The 22,208-nt window shown below is 37.6% G+C and overlaps 1 protein-coding gene across 1 annotated transcript; it reads right to left on the bottom strand.

Moving 5' to 3' along the window:
- Positions 277-5,240, bottom strand: LOC109851085 (60S ribosomal protein L23). Its single transcript, XM_020421191.1, has 4 exons — positions 5,153-5,240; positions 4,219-4,503; positions 693-734; positions 277-571 (listed from the first exon to the last, which is right to left on the bottom strand). Exons 1-4 carry the CDS (start codon positions 5,163-5,165, stop codon positions 489-491), a joined length of 423 nt encoding a protein of 140 aa, XP_020276780.1. The 5' UTR covers positions 5,166-5,240; the 3' UTR covers positions 277-488.

The following is a 22,208-nucleotide window of genomic DNA, read 5'->3' as shown; positions in this document are numbered from 1 at the left end:
ACTTGGTTATGATATATGCTTTCTGATGAAATCAATGGCATCAAATATGACTTAGCGAATAGCACATAATTTTGGAATTCTCAAAGAAAGGAATTTAGATGCACGTCAGCATGCCTAATAACGCATTTCCCGCATGACGATCGCCTTGAACCAAATCAATCGTTCTAATGCAAACATCTATAATCGATCTACTAGGATCCAATAGCGATGGCTTTAAGTTACCGAGTATACTTTTATCACTCTCAAGACATAAAAACACTCCATTTTATGGGCAAAAAAGAAAATCAGAACAGAAATTGTACTTCATATGACTCAATGGATAACAAGAAAGAATGACAACACACAGGAAGTTATAGCCACAGCCATAGTTAACAAAGCCAAAATTTGCTTACTAGTCTCGGGAACAACTTCAACTAAAACCTTGAATTATGTTTTATAACAATATAACTCATATCCAGCCCAAATAATAAACATATTAAGTAGATTGACTAGACGATGGCGTTCGCTGCACTTGCAATCCTAGGCCACAAATCAGCACACTCCTTTCCGATGGGTCCTGTGATAGCAGATCCTGCATGACCAAAAATAAGTGTTTGATTTAGAAAAGGATTCATCAAAAAGAAAAGATATACATGTTTTTAGATGATAAATCAAAAGATACAACAGAGAAGGTAGATATAAACAAACATTACCTTTCATTTCACCCTTTGGATTTACTATAACACCAGCATTATCTGCACAATAAGCAATATAAATATTAATTTTGCACATAAAACACATCTTACACGCTAGAGAAGAATGATGGATCTTTACACTTGGAGAAATGTAATACAAGAAAATAAGGCATGATTATGCAAGCGTACAGTTCAATATCAAATTAGCAATAACGATCCAAGGAAAGTTATTTACCAGAAGACAGGTAGCATAATGCAACGATAAAAAAACATCACGCTGTTTAAAACTGGCTTTCTCAACTCTATGCTTCTTACTGAAAAATGACCAAATGTAGTTGGTCACTCTACTGTAAAGAAGCAACAAAATCATTTGTGAAACAATCAACAGATTTGGTGTTTGGATGGCATAAGTACTTTCACATAGCAGAGCTTAAATGACAAAATACAAAAATGCATTTGCAAACTGATTTCAAATACTCATTCAATTGACTAAGGGTTAGTTTCTTGAAAAATGAACAAACAAAAACAAAAACCTCATTTGAGCTGTCTGCTTAAGAACACAAAACTATGGTCAGTAATCTCAATCAAGTAGAGACTATACCCAGAAAAATCTCCATACCCACATGACATTTTAAAAAAAATGACAAGTAAAAATAACATGGTATATTTTAAGAGAAAATCATCTTTTTCATAAACTGATAATGGCAACGATGCTGCTCCTACTCAAGGCCAGGGAATATGAGACCACTTCGGGTGGAGATATTCTCTGGAGACATATTAGCCTTTAGCAAATAACATCAACACCCAAAAGCTTTATATATAACATCTACTCAGGAATTTGCAACCATTATTAGTGTGCTCCAGTAATCTAAGGAAGCTAAAAACCCCTCTGTCACAGGAAAGACTAGACATAGGCTAGACTAAAAAATAGATATGGAAAATAACAAGGACAACATGAAAATTAGTAAAAATAAAAGACTACAAGATTGTGCAGTAAAAAAGACAGAAGTACTACATATAAACATAATTTAATAACTTTTTGTTGAAAAACGCATTCTAACACAGCAAAAAATCCTTAGGAATATTAAACAATACATGAGACAAATAATTACACGAAGGACAATGTGAAAAGTCACATACAACCACCATCCTTAAGCATGGTCTTTAACTAAAAACTAGTTTTAAAAAAGCTCAAAATATTTGGAAAGTACTTCAAAAAATGTCATTTGTTTAATGTTGAAAGGGAAAAATGTTTGTCTCATGGCCAGTCCCAACAAGTAATGGAAGCGATGCTGCTCTTCCAAGCGATGAAATATGAGATCGCTCCTGGAAGGAGAAATTCCCTGAAGTTGCCTACAGGAAAAACGATAAACATCCAAAAGCTATATATGTGACGTTTACTTGGGAATTTGCAAACATAAATGTGGTTTGCTCCAGTAAAGCTAAGAAGCCTGAAAAACCTCCTCCTTCAACATATTGAAATGAAATACAGAATAAAATATAAGGGGATAACTAAAGGCAATGAAAAGCAAACATAGCTGAAAACATGGGGGGACAAACCTCAAATAAAAAAAGATTTTCTCTAAAAATTCTAAAAAGAAGTGAAAGTTGTTTGTCTCATGGCCAGTCCCAACAGATAATGGCAGCGACACTGCTCCTCCAGGCAATGGAATATGAGACTGCTTTTTGGCGGAGGACATCCCTGAGACCGTAGCCTTCAGGAGAAACCATCAACACCCATAAGCTTTATATGTGACGTTTACTCAGGAATTTGCAAACATAATTAGTTTGCTCCAGTAAGCTAAGGAGTCTTTCACCTCCTCCGTCACAAAACAACTACAACTTGACAACTTGAGTTGAAAAGTAAAGGGAATCAAAACCTACAAACAAAAATTGAATTATTCTCTACTACTTCTGAAAGAAGTGAAAGTTGTTTGTCTCATGGCCAGTCCCAACAGGTTATGGCAGCGATGCTGCTCCTCCAGGCAATGGAATATGAGACCGCTTTCGGGCGGAGGAATTCCCTGATGACCGTAGCCTTCAGGAGAAACCATCAACACCCATAAGCTTTATATGTGACATTTACTCAGGAATTTGCAAACATGATTGGTTTGCTCCAGTAAGCTAAGGAGTCTTTCACCTCCTCCGTCACAAAACAACTACAACTTGAAAACTTGAATTGGGAAGTAAAGGGAATCAAAAACCTACAAACAAAAATCGAATTATTCTCTGCTACTTCTGAAAGAAGTGAAAGATGTTTGTCTCATGGCCAGTCCCAACAGGTAATGGCAGCGATGCTGCTCCTCCAGGCAATGGAATATGAGACCGCTTTCGGGCGGAGGAATTCCCTGATGACCATAGCCTTCAGGAGAAACCATCAACACCCATAAGCTTTATATGTGACGTTTACTCAGGAATTTGCAAACATGATTGTTTGCTCCAGTAAGCTAAGGAGTCTTTCACCTCCTCCGTCACAAAACAACTACAACTTGACAACTTGAATTGGGAAGTAAAGGGAATAAAAAACCTACAAACAAAAATCGAATTATTCTCTACTATTTCTGAAAGAAGTGAAAGATGTTTGTCTCATGGCCAGTCCCAACAGGTAATGGCAGCGATGCTGCTCCTCCAGGCAATGGAATATGAGACCGCTTTCAGGCGGAGAAATTCCCTGATGACCGTAGCCTTCAGGAGAAACCATCAACACCCATAAGCTTTATATGTGACGTTTACTCAGGAATTTGCAAACAAGATTGGTTTGCTCCAGTAAGCTAAGGAGTCTTTCACCTCCTCCGTCACAAAACAACTACAGCTTGACAACTTGAATTGGGAAGTAAAGGGAATCAAAAACCTACAAACAAAAATCAAATTATTCTCTACTATTTCTGAAAGAAGTGAAAGTGTTTGTCTCATGGCCAGTCCCAACAGGTAATGGCAGCGATGCTGCTCCTCCAGGCAATGGAATATGAGACCGCTTTTAGGCAGAGGAATTCCCTGATGACCGTAGCCTTCAGGAAAAACCATCAACACCCATAAGCTTTATATGTGACGTTTACTCAGGAATTTGCAAATATGATTGGTTTGCTCCAGTAAGCTAAGGAGTCTTTCACCTCCTCCGTCACAACAAAGGCCACAACTTGACAACTTAATTTGGGAAAAACAATGCTGGTACCCATGATAGCTTGGATGAATTATTAAAGACATTTAAACTCAGTAGCCAAAAGCAATCATCGCCAGTAGCTATATATGAGTAGAAACATCAAAATATTATAGGATATCAATGTCAAATAAATAAACTAAGAAATAGCATACATATACGTTACACATGACATGTTCAAAACAGTCCATTTACAATAAGCAAGAAAAAGAAGGTTGATTGGTATTGTGAATGTACAGATTAACAACCTGAAAAAGTGACTTATTCATAAAAAATGTACCAATGGCAACAATCCAAGTGTAGTTTATAGTCTAAGTAGTTAACAGAAATAGGCAAGTCATTGACATAGAAGCGACAAATATTCAAATATTCTGTGAATGGGTATACCTTCAAAGTACATATAAACACCATCCTTTCGGCGAAAAGGTTTCCTTTGCCTGACAATGACAGCGGGCATCACCTTCTTCCTCAAATCAGGCTTCCCTTTCTTCACAGTGGCCATCACCATGTCACCAACACAAGCTGAAGGCAACCTGTTCAAGCGCCCCTTGATGCCCTTCACAGAGATAATGTAAAGGTTCTTGGCCCCAGTGTTGTCGGCGCAGTTCACGGTGGCGGCCACCGGAAGACCCAGCGACATCCGGAACTTGTTTCCGGCCGATCCTCCTCGTCCTGAAATTTATTAAAGGAACGTTAACGTGTGAATTTTACATTGCAAAATGAGATTTTTTTAGGTCAAATCTCTGGAGGCCTAACCTACAGATTTAACTAATAACTTTATACGTAATTGTCACTATTTAAAACATCACAATTTGAGATTTCTAGGTCAAGCCTAAGAAGTGTTAATCTTCACAATTAACAAATAATGATCACAACTTTAAAAAGAATAAACATCTTTCAAACCGAGGTTTTTTACGCCAAATCTGCAATATACTGCTCCTTACAAGTAGGAATCAGTCTTCGCGTCCAAATGAGATTTTTAGATTAAATTCAAGGACCACTACAGATCCAAGCACTTCTACAGATCCAACCAATCCCTTGATTTCTAGAGATCAATATCCAAAACATACTAATTTACCCACAAAGAAAAGGGCTGCATGAATGAATTAATCGGCAATGAGATAAAAACACGGGGTCGAAAAAATCGTAGTTAGAAAGTAGGAATAAATGACCAAAATGAGATAGATTTGACAACTAATCCGTTGATCCCTAAAATCATGATGCATAAAGCACAGATCTTTTAAAACAAAAAGAGAATTACATAAATATATTTATATTGAGAGAAAAATGCGTGAAAACTGAAACCCTAAAAATAAAGTACCTCGCTTCGACATCTTCGGTGAAAGAAACGCGACGGCTTGAGCAAAAATGAAGAGGGCGAGGATTTTATAGAGGAATAGATTGCTAGGGTTTTGGGTCTTTGTTTTATGAAATTACTTGTTTGCCCTTGTTTAATGGATAGGTTATTAGACCCGAACCCGTGTCTCAGGGACTTGCCCGAACATGACACCCGATAGTTAAATAGTAATATCTTTGGGTTTTTTGCCATAAAGGCCCACCCTAAGTGCTTTTAAATTGTCTCTGAGGCCGCCAAATTTTCTCGTTTCTGCTTCACACCTCTGGACTTGTTAATTGTTATGTTGGGTTTTGTTTATTGTTATTATAATATAACTAAACTCTTGAACTTAACTGAATCGGTGTATTTTTTTTTCAGATTTTTTGGGACCTAATATAAATTTAAGAAACTGTCTAAGCTCTGTTGCTGGATACGCTTGTAAGCTTTTGGTTTTGACACTCGTTTTTTCTTTTTTAAAGGGTGTTATTTATAACAAGTCGATACATTTTTAGGTTAATTCTTATTCTTAATACTTGTTCGAGTTCTAGGATGTAAGGGCGTGTTTGGCAACTTTAAAATTAAACAAGGCTAGACTAGGTTTATCTTTAAGTACTAGACCAAAGTTGATACATTTAAGGGTTGGCCTACGAGAGAATCTAGTTTAAAGTCTATAATTTAAAGTAGAAGGAACTATTTCAACTTGGGTCCAACATTTACCAAACTAAAAATATGATTTTGGGCCAAGGTTATATCAGCTAAAATAAATTCTATAGATTTGCCAAACATACCTGGAGGTTTATTTGATATTTGTCTTTCCTTCTAAGTTTTATGGCCCAGACGAGCAATCTTAAACTCGACTTAGCCATTACTTGAAAGATTATAACATATTCTAACTTATACACATAGCACCAAAAGGAAGACACTCTTTTCACTAAAACTATAAAAATTGTACTCATTTCTCTAATTCTAGTTTAATTCGAGGAGGTAAAAAAGAACTTCAAAAATTATAGAAAACTCGCATATAATTTGCGAAATTTGAAAAAATTAGAGATTACTCCCGCATATTGTACTTATTCCTCATTTACGCATATATACACACACACATATAGATATATATACATATATATGTATATATATATACATATTATATATATATATATATATATATATATAATATAGTATATATTAATTATATGAGAAAAAGTGAAATCTAATCGTGACACCTAGGCTCCCACTAGGACGCGGCCTAAATTCACATCAGTTTCCTATATTTGTTTACGATCGCCCGTTGAACTGATCTAACGTTCTTAAACCCAAACGACATATATTTTAGGGTGAACCGTCGGTTTGACGCCTTTATTCCACTCGCTGCATTTTTAACGGTTCGAATTGGAATAGAACGTTTTGCACCGGCTCACGAATATGGTCGAAAACACAACGGGGTTCACCCCAAAATTGGTGTGTTTGGTGTTAAACGTGCAGCATAGATCAAGTTAACAGAGCGGATCGCATAATTTTTTAGGAAATGATGATCGATTTACGTCGCCGGTCTTAGATTGGGAGGCCTTAGGGTGTCATCTTAGATTCACTTTTCCATATATAATAGTATCTATTATATGATACATTATATATATTATATATAATATATATATATTATATTATATATATTATATATTTATATATAATATATATATATACAAGTTTATTTTAAACAACTTGATACAAGGTTCTCCATCTTCTCCTCTCTCTCCCTCCTCGTCTCTCTCTCTGCTATATTATATATATATTATAATATATATATATATTATATATATTATATATATATATATATCTTAGTATATATATATTATATATATACATATAAGTATATATATATATAATATAGTATATATATATAATATTATAGGAGAGAGGAAGACGATGAGAGAGAGCAGAGATGGAGAACCTTGGTATCAAGTTTGTTAAAAATACTGTAGTAGTCGGTCTAATCGTGCCCCTAATCACACTCAAAGTAAAGCCTAGAATAGCCCTTCACCAAAATTAATGTAGATGCTAGTGATGAAGATTTAGTGTCACATCACTACAAGTTGCTTGGAGCAACTTGGTACCAAGTTCTTTATTTTTTCTCATATATATATATATATTATATATATATATATATATATATAATATATATAATTATAATATTATATATATATAGGTAATGTCAGGATGTGATGTAGAGACAAGAATTAGAGTCACATTACTACAGTTGCTTAAAGCAACTTGGTACCAAGTTCTCCATTTTTCTCTCTTATGATATTACTATAATATATATATATCATATATATATATAATTATATAGTATATATAACTATATATATATATATTATATTATATATATATAATATATTATATATATATATATATATATAATTCAGTGCATATTGATTAATACATATGAGCTTAGCATCCTACATTATGATGCATGGATGATTTTCTCATGATGACAAAAAAATTCATTATCTTAAGCGATGAATGATCAAACTCATATATTATATATATATAACTGATCTGATATATATATATATAATATATAATATATATAATTATATATATATAATATCTATATATATATATATACTATATATATACTATATATATATATATTATATATATGATATATATATTATATTATTGAGTTTAGCAGCCTACGATACTACTGTATAGGTGAGGCTAACTAAGTTGCTAACGATCCATATTTGAGCTTTTCATAAGATTATGAGTATCTCTATTGTTATGGGGTACAATTGTTTTTAATTGTATGATCTGATGAGTTGACATCTCGACTAGCCAGACAAGCCGACACGATCTGCCGACTCGAAAGGCAGTGTTAGTCGGTACGAAAATCATCATCCCAGAGATTCAACACTCCTCGGAGTCGACCTGAAGGACAGCCAAGCCGTCACTCCCTCAGTCGAGTCGTCATCATTCCTCAAAGGTGAATTGAGAGGCGAACTCAGTCGATCCTTTTCATATCAAAAGATCGCTACTCAGGGTTAGCCAACACTCCTCTCGAGGACGATCCAGAATATTACTTCTCAACATTATTTAACCTTTGATGATCATCATTATGTCTCCGTCCTCAGCCGTCTGAAGACTTGTCGGTTGCTGGCTCCCAATATCATTGAAGTGACCTCCAGTCACTCATAAACCGACACGTATATAACAAAAGGTGACTCAACCTCCAGTTCACCCCTCACCACCGCCTTACAGTACACTTATAAAGTGACCAATCTGCCTTTAGCATCCTCTATAAGTACAGATGCTATTCGCCATAAAAAAGGGGGACAAGTTGGCAGGTTCGCAATCTAAACTTTCCTCCTGATCTAAATCTGTGAGATCACCATCTCTAATGCACATAGCATAAGAACACATGGTTTTATTACTCCACTCAAGCTCAAGTTTATCAACTAACTTGATCGTCGGAGGTACCACAGGGGAATCATCACCCTGCCCTCTCACGACTTCTTCTGTGCAGATCACAAACTCTAACTCAGTGGCCAGACATAAAGTCAGGAAAGGAAGAGATCCCCTTCATCATCCTTCATCACCCCGCGAGCATCATCTTCTGGATTAATAGTCTGTGTGATATCGAACATCAACAGTTTGGCACCCACCGTGGGGCCTTCTTTCTTTTTTGAGAGAACATGTCTGGATCTGAAGATAGAGCTGAGCAATCTCGTCCTAGAGGACCTCATCAGAGCTATGCTACTCAAGCCCAACTATAAGCAACAGCTTCTCAGCCGACTTCTACAACCGCAAGGAGCAGTCTCTAAGACTCTATGCCGCCGTGCCTCTCCAGTCCCCTCGGCTACCATTAGAGCCTCTGGATACGATCGAGTCAATAGACCGAACGCAAGCGTCTTTGGGAGTAACAACCCCCTTTCAGACGACTTTATGAATATCCCATATGAGAAATTCAAAATACCTCGCATAGAGACATACAAGGGCGAGGGAGACCCCTCCGAGCACGTTTAGAATTATTATGATATGATGAGTATGCTCCAAGCCTCAGAAGCAATTCTCCGTCGGTGCTTTCCTATCACTCTTTCAAGGAGTGCTAATCTCTGGTGGAACACTCTCGAGAAGAGATCCATCAGAAACTTTCGACAACTTAGCCGAAAGTTCATCCACCATTTCCTAGCTGATACCAAGTGGAAGCTTCACCCTCACGTGCTGATCCAAATGAAACAGGGGCCAGAAGAGATCCTTCGGGACTACTTCAAGAGATTCTAAGCCAAGAGGCTAGAAGTCGATGACCCAGGGAGTGCGGTCACCATGTCAGCGCTCATAGAAGGCTTGCAGAACAATGCATTGGCCGACTCTCTTGCTAAGAAGCCAGTCGCCAGCTTTGAGCAATTGATGGCCAACGCCCATGGATACATGGACATGGAAGATACCCGAGCATACAAGGTGGCAGGCAGAGCCACAAAGACCTCCACAGCCGCACCTTTGGCACCCGAATTTCAAACCCTTAGCTCCTCATCAGGATAAACCCAAGGCATAACCCTATGGCCGACTCCCACAGTCATCTCTCGGTCATAAGGAAAGCCCTAGTCAACTTTCTTCGTAGTTCTAGGTATTCGACTCCTCAGTCGGATTCTAAGCCTTTGGCTCCTCATCAGGATAAGCCTAAGGCACAACCCTTTGACCGACTTCCACCATCGTCTCTCGGCCATATGGGAAAACCTAGTCGACTTTCAAGAGCCTAGGTGGTTCGACTCCTTAGTCGGATTTCAAAGCCCTTGGCTCCTTATCAGGGTAAGCCCAAAGCACAACATATGGTTCGATTCCTCCAGCTCTCATCGACCATCATGGCAAGCCCTTAGCTCCTTTTCAGGATAAGTCCAAGGCACAACTTTTTGGTCGGGTCCTACATTCACCTTTCGCCCTTAGAGGGTTGGAAAAACCTAGTCGACTCTCAAGAGCCTAGGTGGTTCGACTCCTCAGTCGGATTTCAAGCCTCTGGCTCCTCATCAGGATAAGCCTAAGACACAACCCTATGGCCGACTCCCACAGTCGTCTCTCGGTCATAGGGGAAGCCCTTGTCAACTTACTTCGCAGTTCTAAGCGTTCGACTCATCAGTCGGATTTCAAAGCCCTTGGCTCCTTTTCAGGATAAGCCCAAGGCACAACTATATGGCCGACTCCTACAGTCGGCTCTCTTCCATAGGAGGATTATGAAGACTTAGGTCCAGCATGAAGCCCAGCCTCAGAGTTACAATCCTGCCATTAAGACCGTGGTATCATCATGAGTAAACCCAAGGCATAGAGTTCAATTGTCCGATCATCTTCGACAAAAAGAGTCAAAGCACTTCGACTTGCCAGTCTTCATTGACCAAGACTCGAGCATCTTACCCACAGTAGGCACAATATGAGCCAGTTGTTAAGCTGACTCGTAACATTCGGGTCGACACAACATATCGAACTCAAGAATTACCACTTGGTTCGCTCAATCAGAGCAATGCTACAAAGCAATCAGCAGCCCTAACTTTAGTCCAGAGCTTTATTCATTTCACTTGGACTCAGCTAAAGCCGACTCCAAGCAAAATGGACCAATTGTTATGAGGTACAACTGTTTCTAAATGTATGATCTGATGAGTCGATATCTCGACTAGCCAGACAAGCCGACACGATCTGCCGACTCGGAAGGCAGTGTTAGTCGGTATAAAAATCAGTATTCTAGAGATTCAATACTCCTCAAAGTCGACTTGAAGGACAGCCAAGCCGTCACTCCCCCAGTCGAGTCGGCATCATTCCTCAAAGGCGACTCGAGAGGCGGACTCAGTCGACTCTCTTCATATCAAAAGATTGCTACTCAGGGTTAGCCGACACTCCTCCTGAGGATGACCCAGAATATTACTTCTTAATATTATTTAACCTTTGATGATCATCATTATGTCTCCGTCCTCAACCGTCTGAAGACTTGTCGGTTGCTGGCTCCCAATACCATTGAAGTGACCTCCCATCACTCATAAACCGACACGTATATAACAAAGGGTTGTTAGACCCTAGAGGGGGGGTGATTAGGGTCTTATGCTAATCTAATCCGATTATATGCCAATTAAAACTAATTAACAAGTTATCCTAGCAAGTATGAAATGCAACAATATATATGATCTAGGATAAGCAATATACAATGAGATATATTGAACACAAGGGTAAACAATGTAAACAAGATAGTGGATGATATAGATAATGAGCTAATGACAATGGCGATATAAGATATGAACATAAATATAAATGAACGCCAAAGCACACTCAAACAAGCAATATGATCACGGAGTTCGGACCTTCCGTCCTACGTCTCCGCTCCCCACTCCCGGGGAGAAATCCACTAACACAATCCGGTTTGGAAGCCGGAACTTCTTCTACACACTCGGTTTTCTAGCTAATCGAAAACTCTACAACTCACACTCTTGCAATCACACTCTACACCCATTAAGTGTTGGACCTAGCCGTGTCTCCCTCAAGTGCTCGGTTACAACCTCTCCCTAGGCACGTCAACCGACGCCACTCCTCTTGGGACGATCCCCGACTCTCACCACACACTCCTCACTCGGTGTACAAGTGTATTACAAAGTGATTCTCACAATAATCACAAATATGACAAATGATTGTTCTCAAAACAAGGTGAGAACTCAATTAAGCTCACTCTCAATGTCACAAACCCACAACCCTAAATTATACTATGAATGTAAATACAATAAGCTCAATAGGTTGTGTGTGAACAAAGAGATAAAACAATATAAACTCAATATGAAATCTAGCTTATGAAATTAAGAACAAACTTATAAAATGCTAGAATTGAGTTTAAGGAAACTTCTCTATAGATGACAAGAGAGAGGGAGAAGAATGAATGCTCAAACACCAAGGATGATCTCCACTTGCTCTTGTGAAATTTGCTCCACAAACCAAACTCTTGTAAATGCTTAAAAGCTTTTTAAACAAACACTAAACCCTTAAACAAAACTCATTAAACTTGTTTTTAAAAGTCTCTTTAAAACATTCTTAGATAAATTGAGAGTTGAAGACAATGGGGTATTTATACCCTCTCACAACTCAGCCAAAAACCCCAAGCCAAAGGACAACAAAGCCCCCAGAAAGCTCCTCAGAAAAGTAGCCGTTGTGCCCAACGGATCTATTGTCGGTCGACCGAAAATTCCGTCGGTCGACCGATGAGAGCAAAAACACGAAGAAAACTTTCTGGACTAACGTCGGTCGACCGGTTTCCAGACAGTCCGTCGGTCGACCGGCGGCAAAATCGGTCGACCGGAGGTACTGTAGCAGATACATCTTATTTTATAAAATCGGTTAAAAATAGTAAAACAGTTCCAAAAATTATGAAATTTTGAGAGAAGGTTCTAGACATGTATAAAAACATGTTAGAGAAAGAATTTCTGAAAAATCATTTCCCAGTTGAGAGAAATAAATATTTGAACACAAAAATACAGTTTCTGAAAATCTGCTGTGATACACGATTTTGTAAAATCAATTAGGCACAGTAAATCAACTCCAAAAATAGTAAAAACTGGAGAAAAGTTTCTAAACATGTAGATAAACATGTCAGAGAAAGAATATTTCAAATATCACTTCCCATTTGTAAAAACTCATCAGTTTTGTAAAACATGCACGAACATGTGCACGAACGAAAACGTGAATTTGTAAATTCCTTTAAACATAACAAATCAATTCCAAACTTGATAAAACTTTGCGAAATGTTTATAAACATGAAAACAAACATGTTAGAAAAAGAATTTCTCAAATTGAAATTTTTATTTGTGAAAACTCATGTATTTTGCAAGTGTGTCCAAAGCATGAAAACTCAAAACCATGCATGTATATATATAACTATATATATACATAGAAACCAAATACGTGTGTGTATATGATATTGAGCTTAAGGTACTTAACACACATAATATAAAACCTAAGCTAAGTTACCCAAGCTTGATCTTGATCTTCATTGTAGCTCAACTTGGTACACATGCGGATGAAGCTTGAACTTGATCTTTAACTTGAATTGTATGTTGCTTCACTCCACAATTCCGCCAACCTCCATTTGATATCGTCGTTATGGCGCAATCCATCCATCCTCCAACAACGTTGTTTGTCTACAATAAATACGAAAACACAAATACTAGACAAACAACATTAGTGGTAAATTGTTTGTTAAACATCATCAAAACAAGAAGGCCAACAATCTCCCCCTTTTTGATGATGACAAACAATTTACAAAAAGGATATATGCATGAAAGAAAATAAACATACGATGTATAATATATCATGCATATAAACAAGAAAGAATATACTCACAATATTTCTCCCCCTTTGACAACATCAAAAAGGGGACAAAAAGAATAAGAGAGCGAAAGCTCCCCCTACCAATATGCATGGGTGAGTATAACACATAGAAGGATATAGGGATTGCTCCCCCTATCAAAATGCCATATGGAATATATGAAATGAATATCATGGCAAACATATGTGAGCATGCATAAATAATATGCCAAAAATCACTCACATCCAAGAGATAATGAGAACACATAATGATATGTTACGATAAATAGGTGTCTCAAAAATACAAGCCTAAAACCATGTATAAAAAATAGATTTATGAAATCAAAAGAGAGAAAACATGAGAATCATGCAAAAAGAGTTTTCGAATGAAAACAAATCAACCAAATGAAATCATAAATCAACCATTTAAAACAAAAATGATGTTTGATCAACAAAAAAATTCTTTTGTAAGACTTGATCAAACCACTCATAGAATACATTATAAAGCACGAATAGATGATCCATTAGCACAAACACATAAATATCATCATATAAGTGAAGTATAATGAATTCAAAGCAACGGAGGGTTATATAAACGTAGTCCTCTCATGAAAGCAAATCAAATAATCATGAAAACAAAAGATTTTAACCAATAAAAGGAATTGTTTTCATAAAAGTTTAAAATACATTTTTCGAAACCAAGAAAAAGAAAAAAAATACTAAAATTCTTGACTTTAAAAATTATTTTGGCACCCAAGAATTCTTGGTGCCGGTTTGTTTAGGGACATGACCCCTATCATTAAAGCTCAAAGTCCTAGGGTTATGAACCCTCTTGGACATATATGGTGCACGGGATCGGTCATAGCAATAATTACTCAAATGACCCTTCCGATTGCAATATGTACAATGGAAAGGAAGCATTTGCTTATGTTGACCATTAAAAGGTGCACGTGGAACATTTGCAAATAAAGATTGTCTTTTAGAATTATTTTGCAAATGAGAAACATCATTAAACAAAGGTGGTCTACTTAAGAAATTTGGCAAGTTTGAATATTTTTTTTAAATCATAACAAAACTTTGCCAAATGGCCAAATCTACCACAAATATCACACTTAAACACATGTGGTCTATGAAAAACATTTGGCAAACTAGAATTCTTTTTCATGTCAAAGCAAAACTTTGCCAAATGGCCAAACCGACCACATAGATCACATTTATACACATTAGCATGCTTATGATGGGAATTAGATACATGTGCATGTGTGTATGATGAAGAAGCCTTATGAGATGCACAAGAAGCATTAATCTTAGAAGATTTGTGTGCATCATAGCAAAATTTAGCAATGTGGCCTTTACGACCGCAAATTGAGCATTTGTAAACTTTGCTATACATATGTGCATAGTGAGTGCTTGGTTTTGAAGAGTTAGCACGAGACTTTGCACATAAGTCCATAAGTTTCTTGTTATTAACAATGCATGTGTTAAGAGTTGAATCTAAAGATGAAATGCGATTTTTAATATTGTTCAACTCATCATTAGGCATAGAAGCATTGTCAATAGAAGTAGAGCAAATATGATCATTTTTAAATGATGTAAATTTACTTCTAATAGACTCTACTTCTAACATGGCATCATTCTTCTCATGAATTAAGCTAGCAACATTGGAACTCAAGGTAATATGATCCAATTTTAATTTTTCATTATTTTCTTTAAGGATCACATTATCTTTAGCAATAGTATCAAATTTTGATGCTAGCAATTCATGATCGGATTTTAAATTAACATGCTTGCTTTTAAGATCAATGAAATTATTATGCAACTTAGTGTAGGCATGCATTAACCTATCATATGCACAAGCAAGTTCATCATTAGGTAAATCATTTATGGTTTCGAACTCGCAAACCTCACTAGGGCTATCGCCTAGTGCACGTGTGCATGACGCTCCACATGAACTTGAAACCGGATCCGCCAAAACTTGTTGGATCGCCTCCAAGTCCCCTTGATGTGCTTCAATTAATTTCCATAAGGTGTAAGCACTATCAACATGAACAAACTTGTTAGACATAGATGAGTTAAAAGCATTTAGCAAATATTCTAACAAAATGTTGTTCATAGTAAACATACGATGATCATTTTTATTCCACTTGGATTTCTCCATAGTGGGCACAATATAGGCATCATCTATAATTTCCCATAAATCAAAGTGTTTAGATTGAACAAAAAGTTTAAATCTAACACACCATTGGGCATAAGGGAAATTATCAAACCTAGGAGCAATATTAATGGCATAACCTAAACCATGCATATCCATAATATAAAAGGCAAGCAAGATACAAATAAAAGCTCAAAATTAGATTAGCACAATAAGCTAACTTGGATCTTTAACTCAAGGCGATTAGACCTTAAATCAAAGAGCACCAAGCTCTGATACCAATTGTTAGACCCTAGAGGGGGGGTGATTAGGGTCTTATGCTAATCTAATCCGATTATATACCAATTAAAATTAATTAACAAGTTATCCTAGCAAGTATGAAATACCACAAGAATTATGAGCTAGGATAAGCAATGTAAACAATGAGATATATCCTATATGATGAAATATATATATATGCAAGGATATATAAACTAACACAAGGGGTAAACAATATGAACTAGATAGTGGATCATATAAATAATGAGACAATGGCGAAATGAGCAATGAGCATAAATAAGAATAAACGCCAAAGCACATTCAAACACACAATATGATCACGGAGTTCGGACCTTCCGTCCTACGTCTCCGCTCCCCACTCCCGGGGAGAAATCCACTAACACAATCCGGTTTGGAAGCCGGAACTTCTTCTATATATGCAAGGATATATGAACACAAGGGTAAACAATGTAAACAAGATAGTGGATGATATAGATAATGAGCTAATGACAATGGCGATATAAGATATGAACATAAATATGAATGAACGCCAAAGCACACTCAAACAAGCAATATGATCACGGAGTTCGGACCTTCCGTCCTACGTCTCCGCTCCCCACTCCCGGGGAGAAATCCACTAACACAATCCGGTTTGGAAGCCGGAACTTCTTCTACACACTCGGTTTTCTAGCTAATCGAAAACTCTACAACTCACACTCTTGCAATCACACTCTACACCCACTAAGTGTTGGACCTAGCCGTGTCTCCCTCAAGTGCTCGGTTACAACCTCTCCCTAGGCACGTCAACCGACGCCACTCCTCTTGGGACGATCCCCGACTCTCACCACACACTCCTCACTCGGTGTACAAGTGTATTACAAAGTGATTCTCACAATAAGCACAAATATGACAAATGATTGTTCTCAAAACAAGGTGAGAACTCAATTAAGCTCACTCTCAATGTCACAAACCCACAACCCTAAATTATACTATGAATGTAAATACAATAAGCTCAACAGGTTGTGTGTGAACAAAGAGTATCAATAAAACAATTAAACTAAACTCAAATATAAATCTAGCTTATGGAAATTATAATCAAAATAATAAATTGCTAGATGAGTTTAGAAACACTTCTCTAGATCAAGATGGAGAGATGGAGATTGGAGCCCAAACAAGAAGATAATCTCCTCCACTTGTGAAAACCAAAACAGTTTAAACGAAACCCTTAAACAAGCTTAAACAATCTTAAACTCTTTTTAAAACCCTTGTTAAAAACTTCTTAGATCACCTGAAAACTGAGATCAAAGAGGGTTTTTATAGCCTCCAAAACCTCAGCCAAAAACCCCAACAAAATGACCCGAAAACCATGCTGCAACGGCTCTAAAAAGAGCCGTTGGGACTCCAGCGGTCGACCGAAGAAAATCGCGGTCGACTGCAAACAAGGTCAGGAACGGAGGAAATTTCCAGACAGTCCGTCGGTCGACCGGCGGCAAAATCGGTCGACCGGAGGTACTGTAGCAGATACATCCTGATTTTATAAAATCGCCGTTAAAAATTAGTAAAACCAGCCTCCAAAAATTTGAAAATTTTGAGGGAAGGTTCTAGACATGTATAAACAACATGTAAGCAAAGAATTTCTGAAAAAGTAATTTCCCCAGTGCAGAGAAATAAATAATTGAAACACAGCAAATACAGTTTCTTGAAAATCTGCCTGTGATATTACGATTTTTGTAAAAATCAATTCAGGCCCACCAGTAAATCAAACTTCCAAAATAGTAAAAACTGGCAGGCAAATTTTCTAAACATGTAGATAAACAAGTCAGAGACAAGAATTTTTCAAATATCACTTTCTCATTTGTGAAAAACTCATCAGTTTGTAAAACTATGCATCGAACATGGCACGAACGAAACGTGAATTTGTAAATTCTTTAAACATTAACAAATCAATTCACAACTTGATGAAGAACTTGAAGAAATATTGTTTGCAAATGATATTTTCGAACATGTTACAAAAAAGAATTTTCCAATTTTCCATTTCCCAATATTTGAAATCCTCATGTATTTTGCAAAAGTGCTTCAAACCATGAAAAAAGTGATATACATGAAGTTTGATGTTTGACATAAACAATGCTTTTTGAAACTTTGGCCACAATGATTATATAGACTTGATAAAATATGTATATGATGATTTTAAAAGTCTATAAACAGAGAATACAATATTTGAGCTTAGAACACCAAATACAGTGTATGTATATATAAACATCAAAAATCTAAAACACTTGTATGTATATATATATATATGAAAACCAACATAATGTGTGTGTATATTATATTGAGCTTAACGTACTTAACACACATAATATAAATCCTAAACTAAATTACCCAAGCTTGATTGGTCTTCAATAAGCTCTACTTGGTAATCTCGCGGATGAAGCTTGAACTTGGATCTTGAACTTTGAATAGCAAGGCTTCACCGACATTCCGCCAACCTCCATTTGATATGATCGTGAATGCGCAATTCCATCCATCCTCCAACAACGTTGTTTGTCTACAAAACATAGGAATGCACAAACACTAAACAAACAACATTAGTAATAAATTGTTTGTTAAACATCATCAAAACAAGAAGGCCAACAAGGGTGACTCAACCTCCAGCTCACCCCTCATCACCGTCTTACAATACACTCATAAAGTGACCAATCCGTCTTTGGCATCCTCTATAAATACATATGCTATTCGCCATAAGAAAGAGGGGACAAGTTGGCAGGTTTGCAATCTAAACTTTTCTCCTGATCTAAATCTAAGATATCATCATCTCTAATACACATAACATAAGAACACATAGTTCTATTACTCCACTCAAGCTTAAGTTCATCAACTGACTTGATCGTCGGAGGTACCACGGGGGAATCATCACCCCGCCCTCTCACGACTTCTTCTGTGCAGATCGCAAACTCTAACTCAGTGGCCAGACATAAAGTCGGGAAAGGAAGAGATCCCCTTCATCACCCCGTAAGCATCCTCTTCTGGATTAATAGTCTGTGTGATATCGAACATCAACACCTATCATTTGCAAATGTTGGTGTCTGATACATCTTATTTGAATGATCTTAAATGCACAAGTCTGTATTCAAAATTTTTTGGCATTCATCAACATTATTTCAAATTACATTTTACATTGTTTTTTGGTAACTGGGGAAACCTGGTCAGCCCACTTAGCTTTAAGTCCTTAGGAATCCGTCAGCGGCCATTAGGGGTGTTATCGGAGCGGATACAATTCAGATATTACACTTACCATATCCATATCCGCTTTTTATAAACGGATACTGATACGGATCATCTTCGGTAAGAAAAAACATTAACCATATCCGCACTTATTGGAAACAGATACTGTTCGAATATTTGAGAATCGGATCGGATATGGTCATGAATATAAACGGATATTCGATAAATGGATATGAATCGGATATGAATTAGTACACTTATGCATAAATTACAACCAAATAGGTAAATATATGTGGTTGTAGGCTTCTTCTTGCATAAATGTATATGGTTAGGAATGACTGAGATTCATAAAAATAAAAGTTCAATTAGCATCCTGCTGACATTGGGGACAACTAAATTTTATAGGAAGTAAGCTTAAACATTTAACAAATGTATGATGAGCAATGATAAAGACCAACATAATATGAGGAAACCTTATAAGTGTCTCATAGTTTTTAGCTGCCAATTGATTTATAGACAATGATACCACTATAACTGGATTGAATTTTCTGATAAAAGGGTTATGATATGCAATAACGAAGAATATCAAATATTCTTAATTCCTCATGGTTTCAAAGTCTCATAAGCCAAAATCTGACCTTTTACTAAATAATCCTTGCTTACATGAACAAAAAAAAAGATGGTTTAGCCTCAACCAGTCGTTGGATAGTTCAATTTGCATCAAAATATTGTCTAATTCCATAAAATGACTCCTATCTCTCCAATTTGTGTATCCTCATTTGGCTCAATTTTCCTCAGTTTCACTAAACTATAAGCATTCCAATATCTGCATTTTTATTCAAAATAATAACATGGGTATAGCTTTTCTCTCTTCAAATTTAAGTTCAATTTCTAGCAAAAGAATAGGTTATTATAACATCTAACTGAAAGATACCAGATAGCTAAGGATCTAACCTGAAAGTGTTTGTTCACTTGGGCAAAACATCAAACACCAAATGGGCAAGCAGCCAAGTAAACTAAATACAGAGGAGAATGATCCCAATGTGGAAAAGGGCAAGAATCACTGAAGAACTGAGAACGGTTTTCAACTTCAAATTTGCTCCTTTTCGAGCTCCCCATTTGCTTGCTCCTCCTTTTATAGGGAGATTTTGGTTTCAACTTCAAATTTGCTCCTTTTCGAGCTCCCCATTTGCTTGCTCCTCCTTTTATAGGGAGATTTTGGTGAACATGTGGGTTCTCTCGATCGAGCATCTCCCCATTTGCTTGCTCCTCCTTTTATAGGGAGATTTTGGTGAACATGTGGGTTCTCTCGATCGAGCATTTTAAACCCACTGTTTGCGGAGAAAATTGTTTGATTCATTGCGGTGTTCATTACAAACTTCAGACGTTTACAACGAAAACAAAAATTAGTCTTTTTATAAGACATTTACACAATGAAAACAAAAAAAATACAATTCTCTTCAAACAGCGCATAGATCGTTTATCGGTCTTCTGCTTACGCGGGATCTTGGCCTGTGACGGGGACGTTGATATCTGTGGACTACCTGACAATCAGATCAGATCCAGAACTCCGTCGATTCGCGAAGGAATCTAGAAGCAGAAGCGCTTATCTCGGTAACGGCGAGATAATTGCTCTTCTTAGGATTACCGCAACGGGATAATCCTAAGGAACAGATGCGGGTAACTGCAGATCTGACGAGCTCCTCTTCTTTATGCCGACGAACTCGATCAGATCTCTACTCCTCCTCCTCTCTGAAATTCGTGCACTTTTGATCTTCAATCCGGCAGGGCTCGCCAACGCTCGAGAATTACAGAGCTGAAAAAAGAGGCTCCAGGGGCTGTATTTATAGGTTTCCAGGAGATCCGGGCAATTAAAACCGCACAACGACGGATTTCTGGGGCTGGAGACACCCCAGGGTGTCTCAGCCAGGCCGGGGAGTTCGGGTGGTTGAAACTGCACAAAAGCCCGTTTTTAGGCCTGGAGACACCCCTGGGTGTCTCAGCGAGGCCGAGACACCTTGGGGTGTCTCGTTTGTGCCGAGACACCTCGGGGTGTCTCAACTCAGGCTGAGACGTTTCGTTTTGTACATTTGTCCGTTTTCGCCGTAACTTCTTCATCCGAACTCGGATTTGAGCAATTCAAAGTGCGTTGAAAAGCCGACGAGGAGTTCTATAAGCTCCAATGATTAGATCATCTGTGGAATAAATGAGACACGAAGGGTATTTCATCATTTGTGAACGACGCGAGGTTCCCGATCAGTTCGTGTCTTTGTTATTCTGAAATTCCGTTACTTCACGTAGTTCGTCGATTCACTTCAAGCGTTCACCGACATCAATCAAGCTTCTGTGAACCGGATAGTAACTTTCATTATTTTTTCTTAGCGCTGAGCTGTTCGTGGAGACCTATAGGTAATTTTCGATGCCTACAGATACCCCCTCCAAAGTGTTCCAGACTCGTTTCTTTTATAGAAGAGGCTGAAATACTTTGGATGTGATTGGTCCAACCTTCGATTGGTATAAAGGACCTGTAGTTAACTTCGACTCTTGGCTCCTTCGATTTTCAGTCTATTCGATGCTTTGACGAATAGCTAAAGTCCTTCCGGCGCTGCGTTTATCGTCTGGCCGTCGTCGGAGTTTCGAGTCTAAATGACGAATAGCTAAAGTCCTTCCGGCGCTGCGTTTATCGTCTGGCCGTCGTCGGAGTTTCGAGTCTAAAACTGATAAGTTGAGTTTGGCTCGTGTCATTGAGTTGACTTAGAACTGACTATCTCCGTCGTATCGTGCTGACTCAGGGTTTCAGATCGATGTTCGTTGACTTTTAGTCGTAACGCGTTGACTGGCGTTGACCTAGGGTTACGCGCTGATCGGCGTTGACCTAGGGTTTCGGATCGCTTGACGTTGACACAGTTTATACTCATACATTTGCTGGAGCATACACAGTTTAAGATCTTAAGGTATTGGAGCACAGTGATCCCAAATGTCGGAGCTGCAGGACCAACTGTTAAAGCTGATTCATCTGCATGTATAGATCTTATCCTGAAGTTGTTGGATGCTCAAGTCACGAGACTAACTAATAGAGCTGGT

The sequence above is a fragment of the Asparagus officinalis genome, chromosome 1 (genome assembly GCF_001876935.1).
Source record: "Asparagus officinalis chromosome 1, Aspof.V1, whole genome shotgun sequence".
Taxonomy (NCBI): Eukaryota; Viridiplantae; Streptophyta; class Magnoliopsida; order Asparagales; family Asparagaceae; genus Asparagus; species Asparagus officinalis.
Note: the sequence above shows the minus strand (reverse complement) of the source record. Positions and strands in the feature narration are given on the sequence as shown.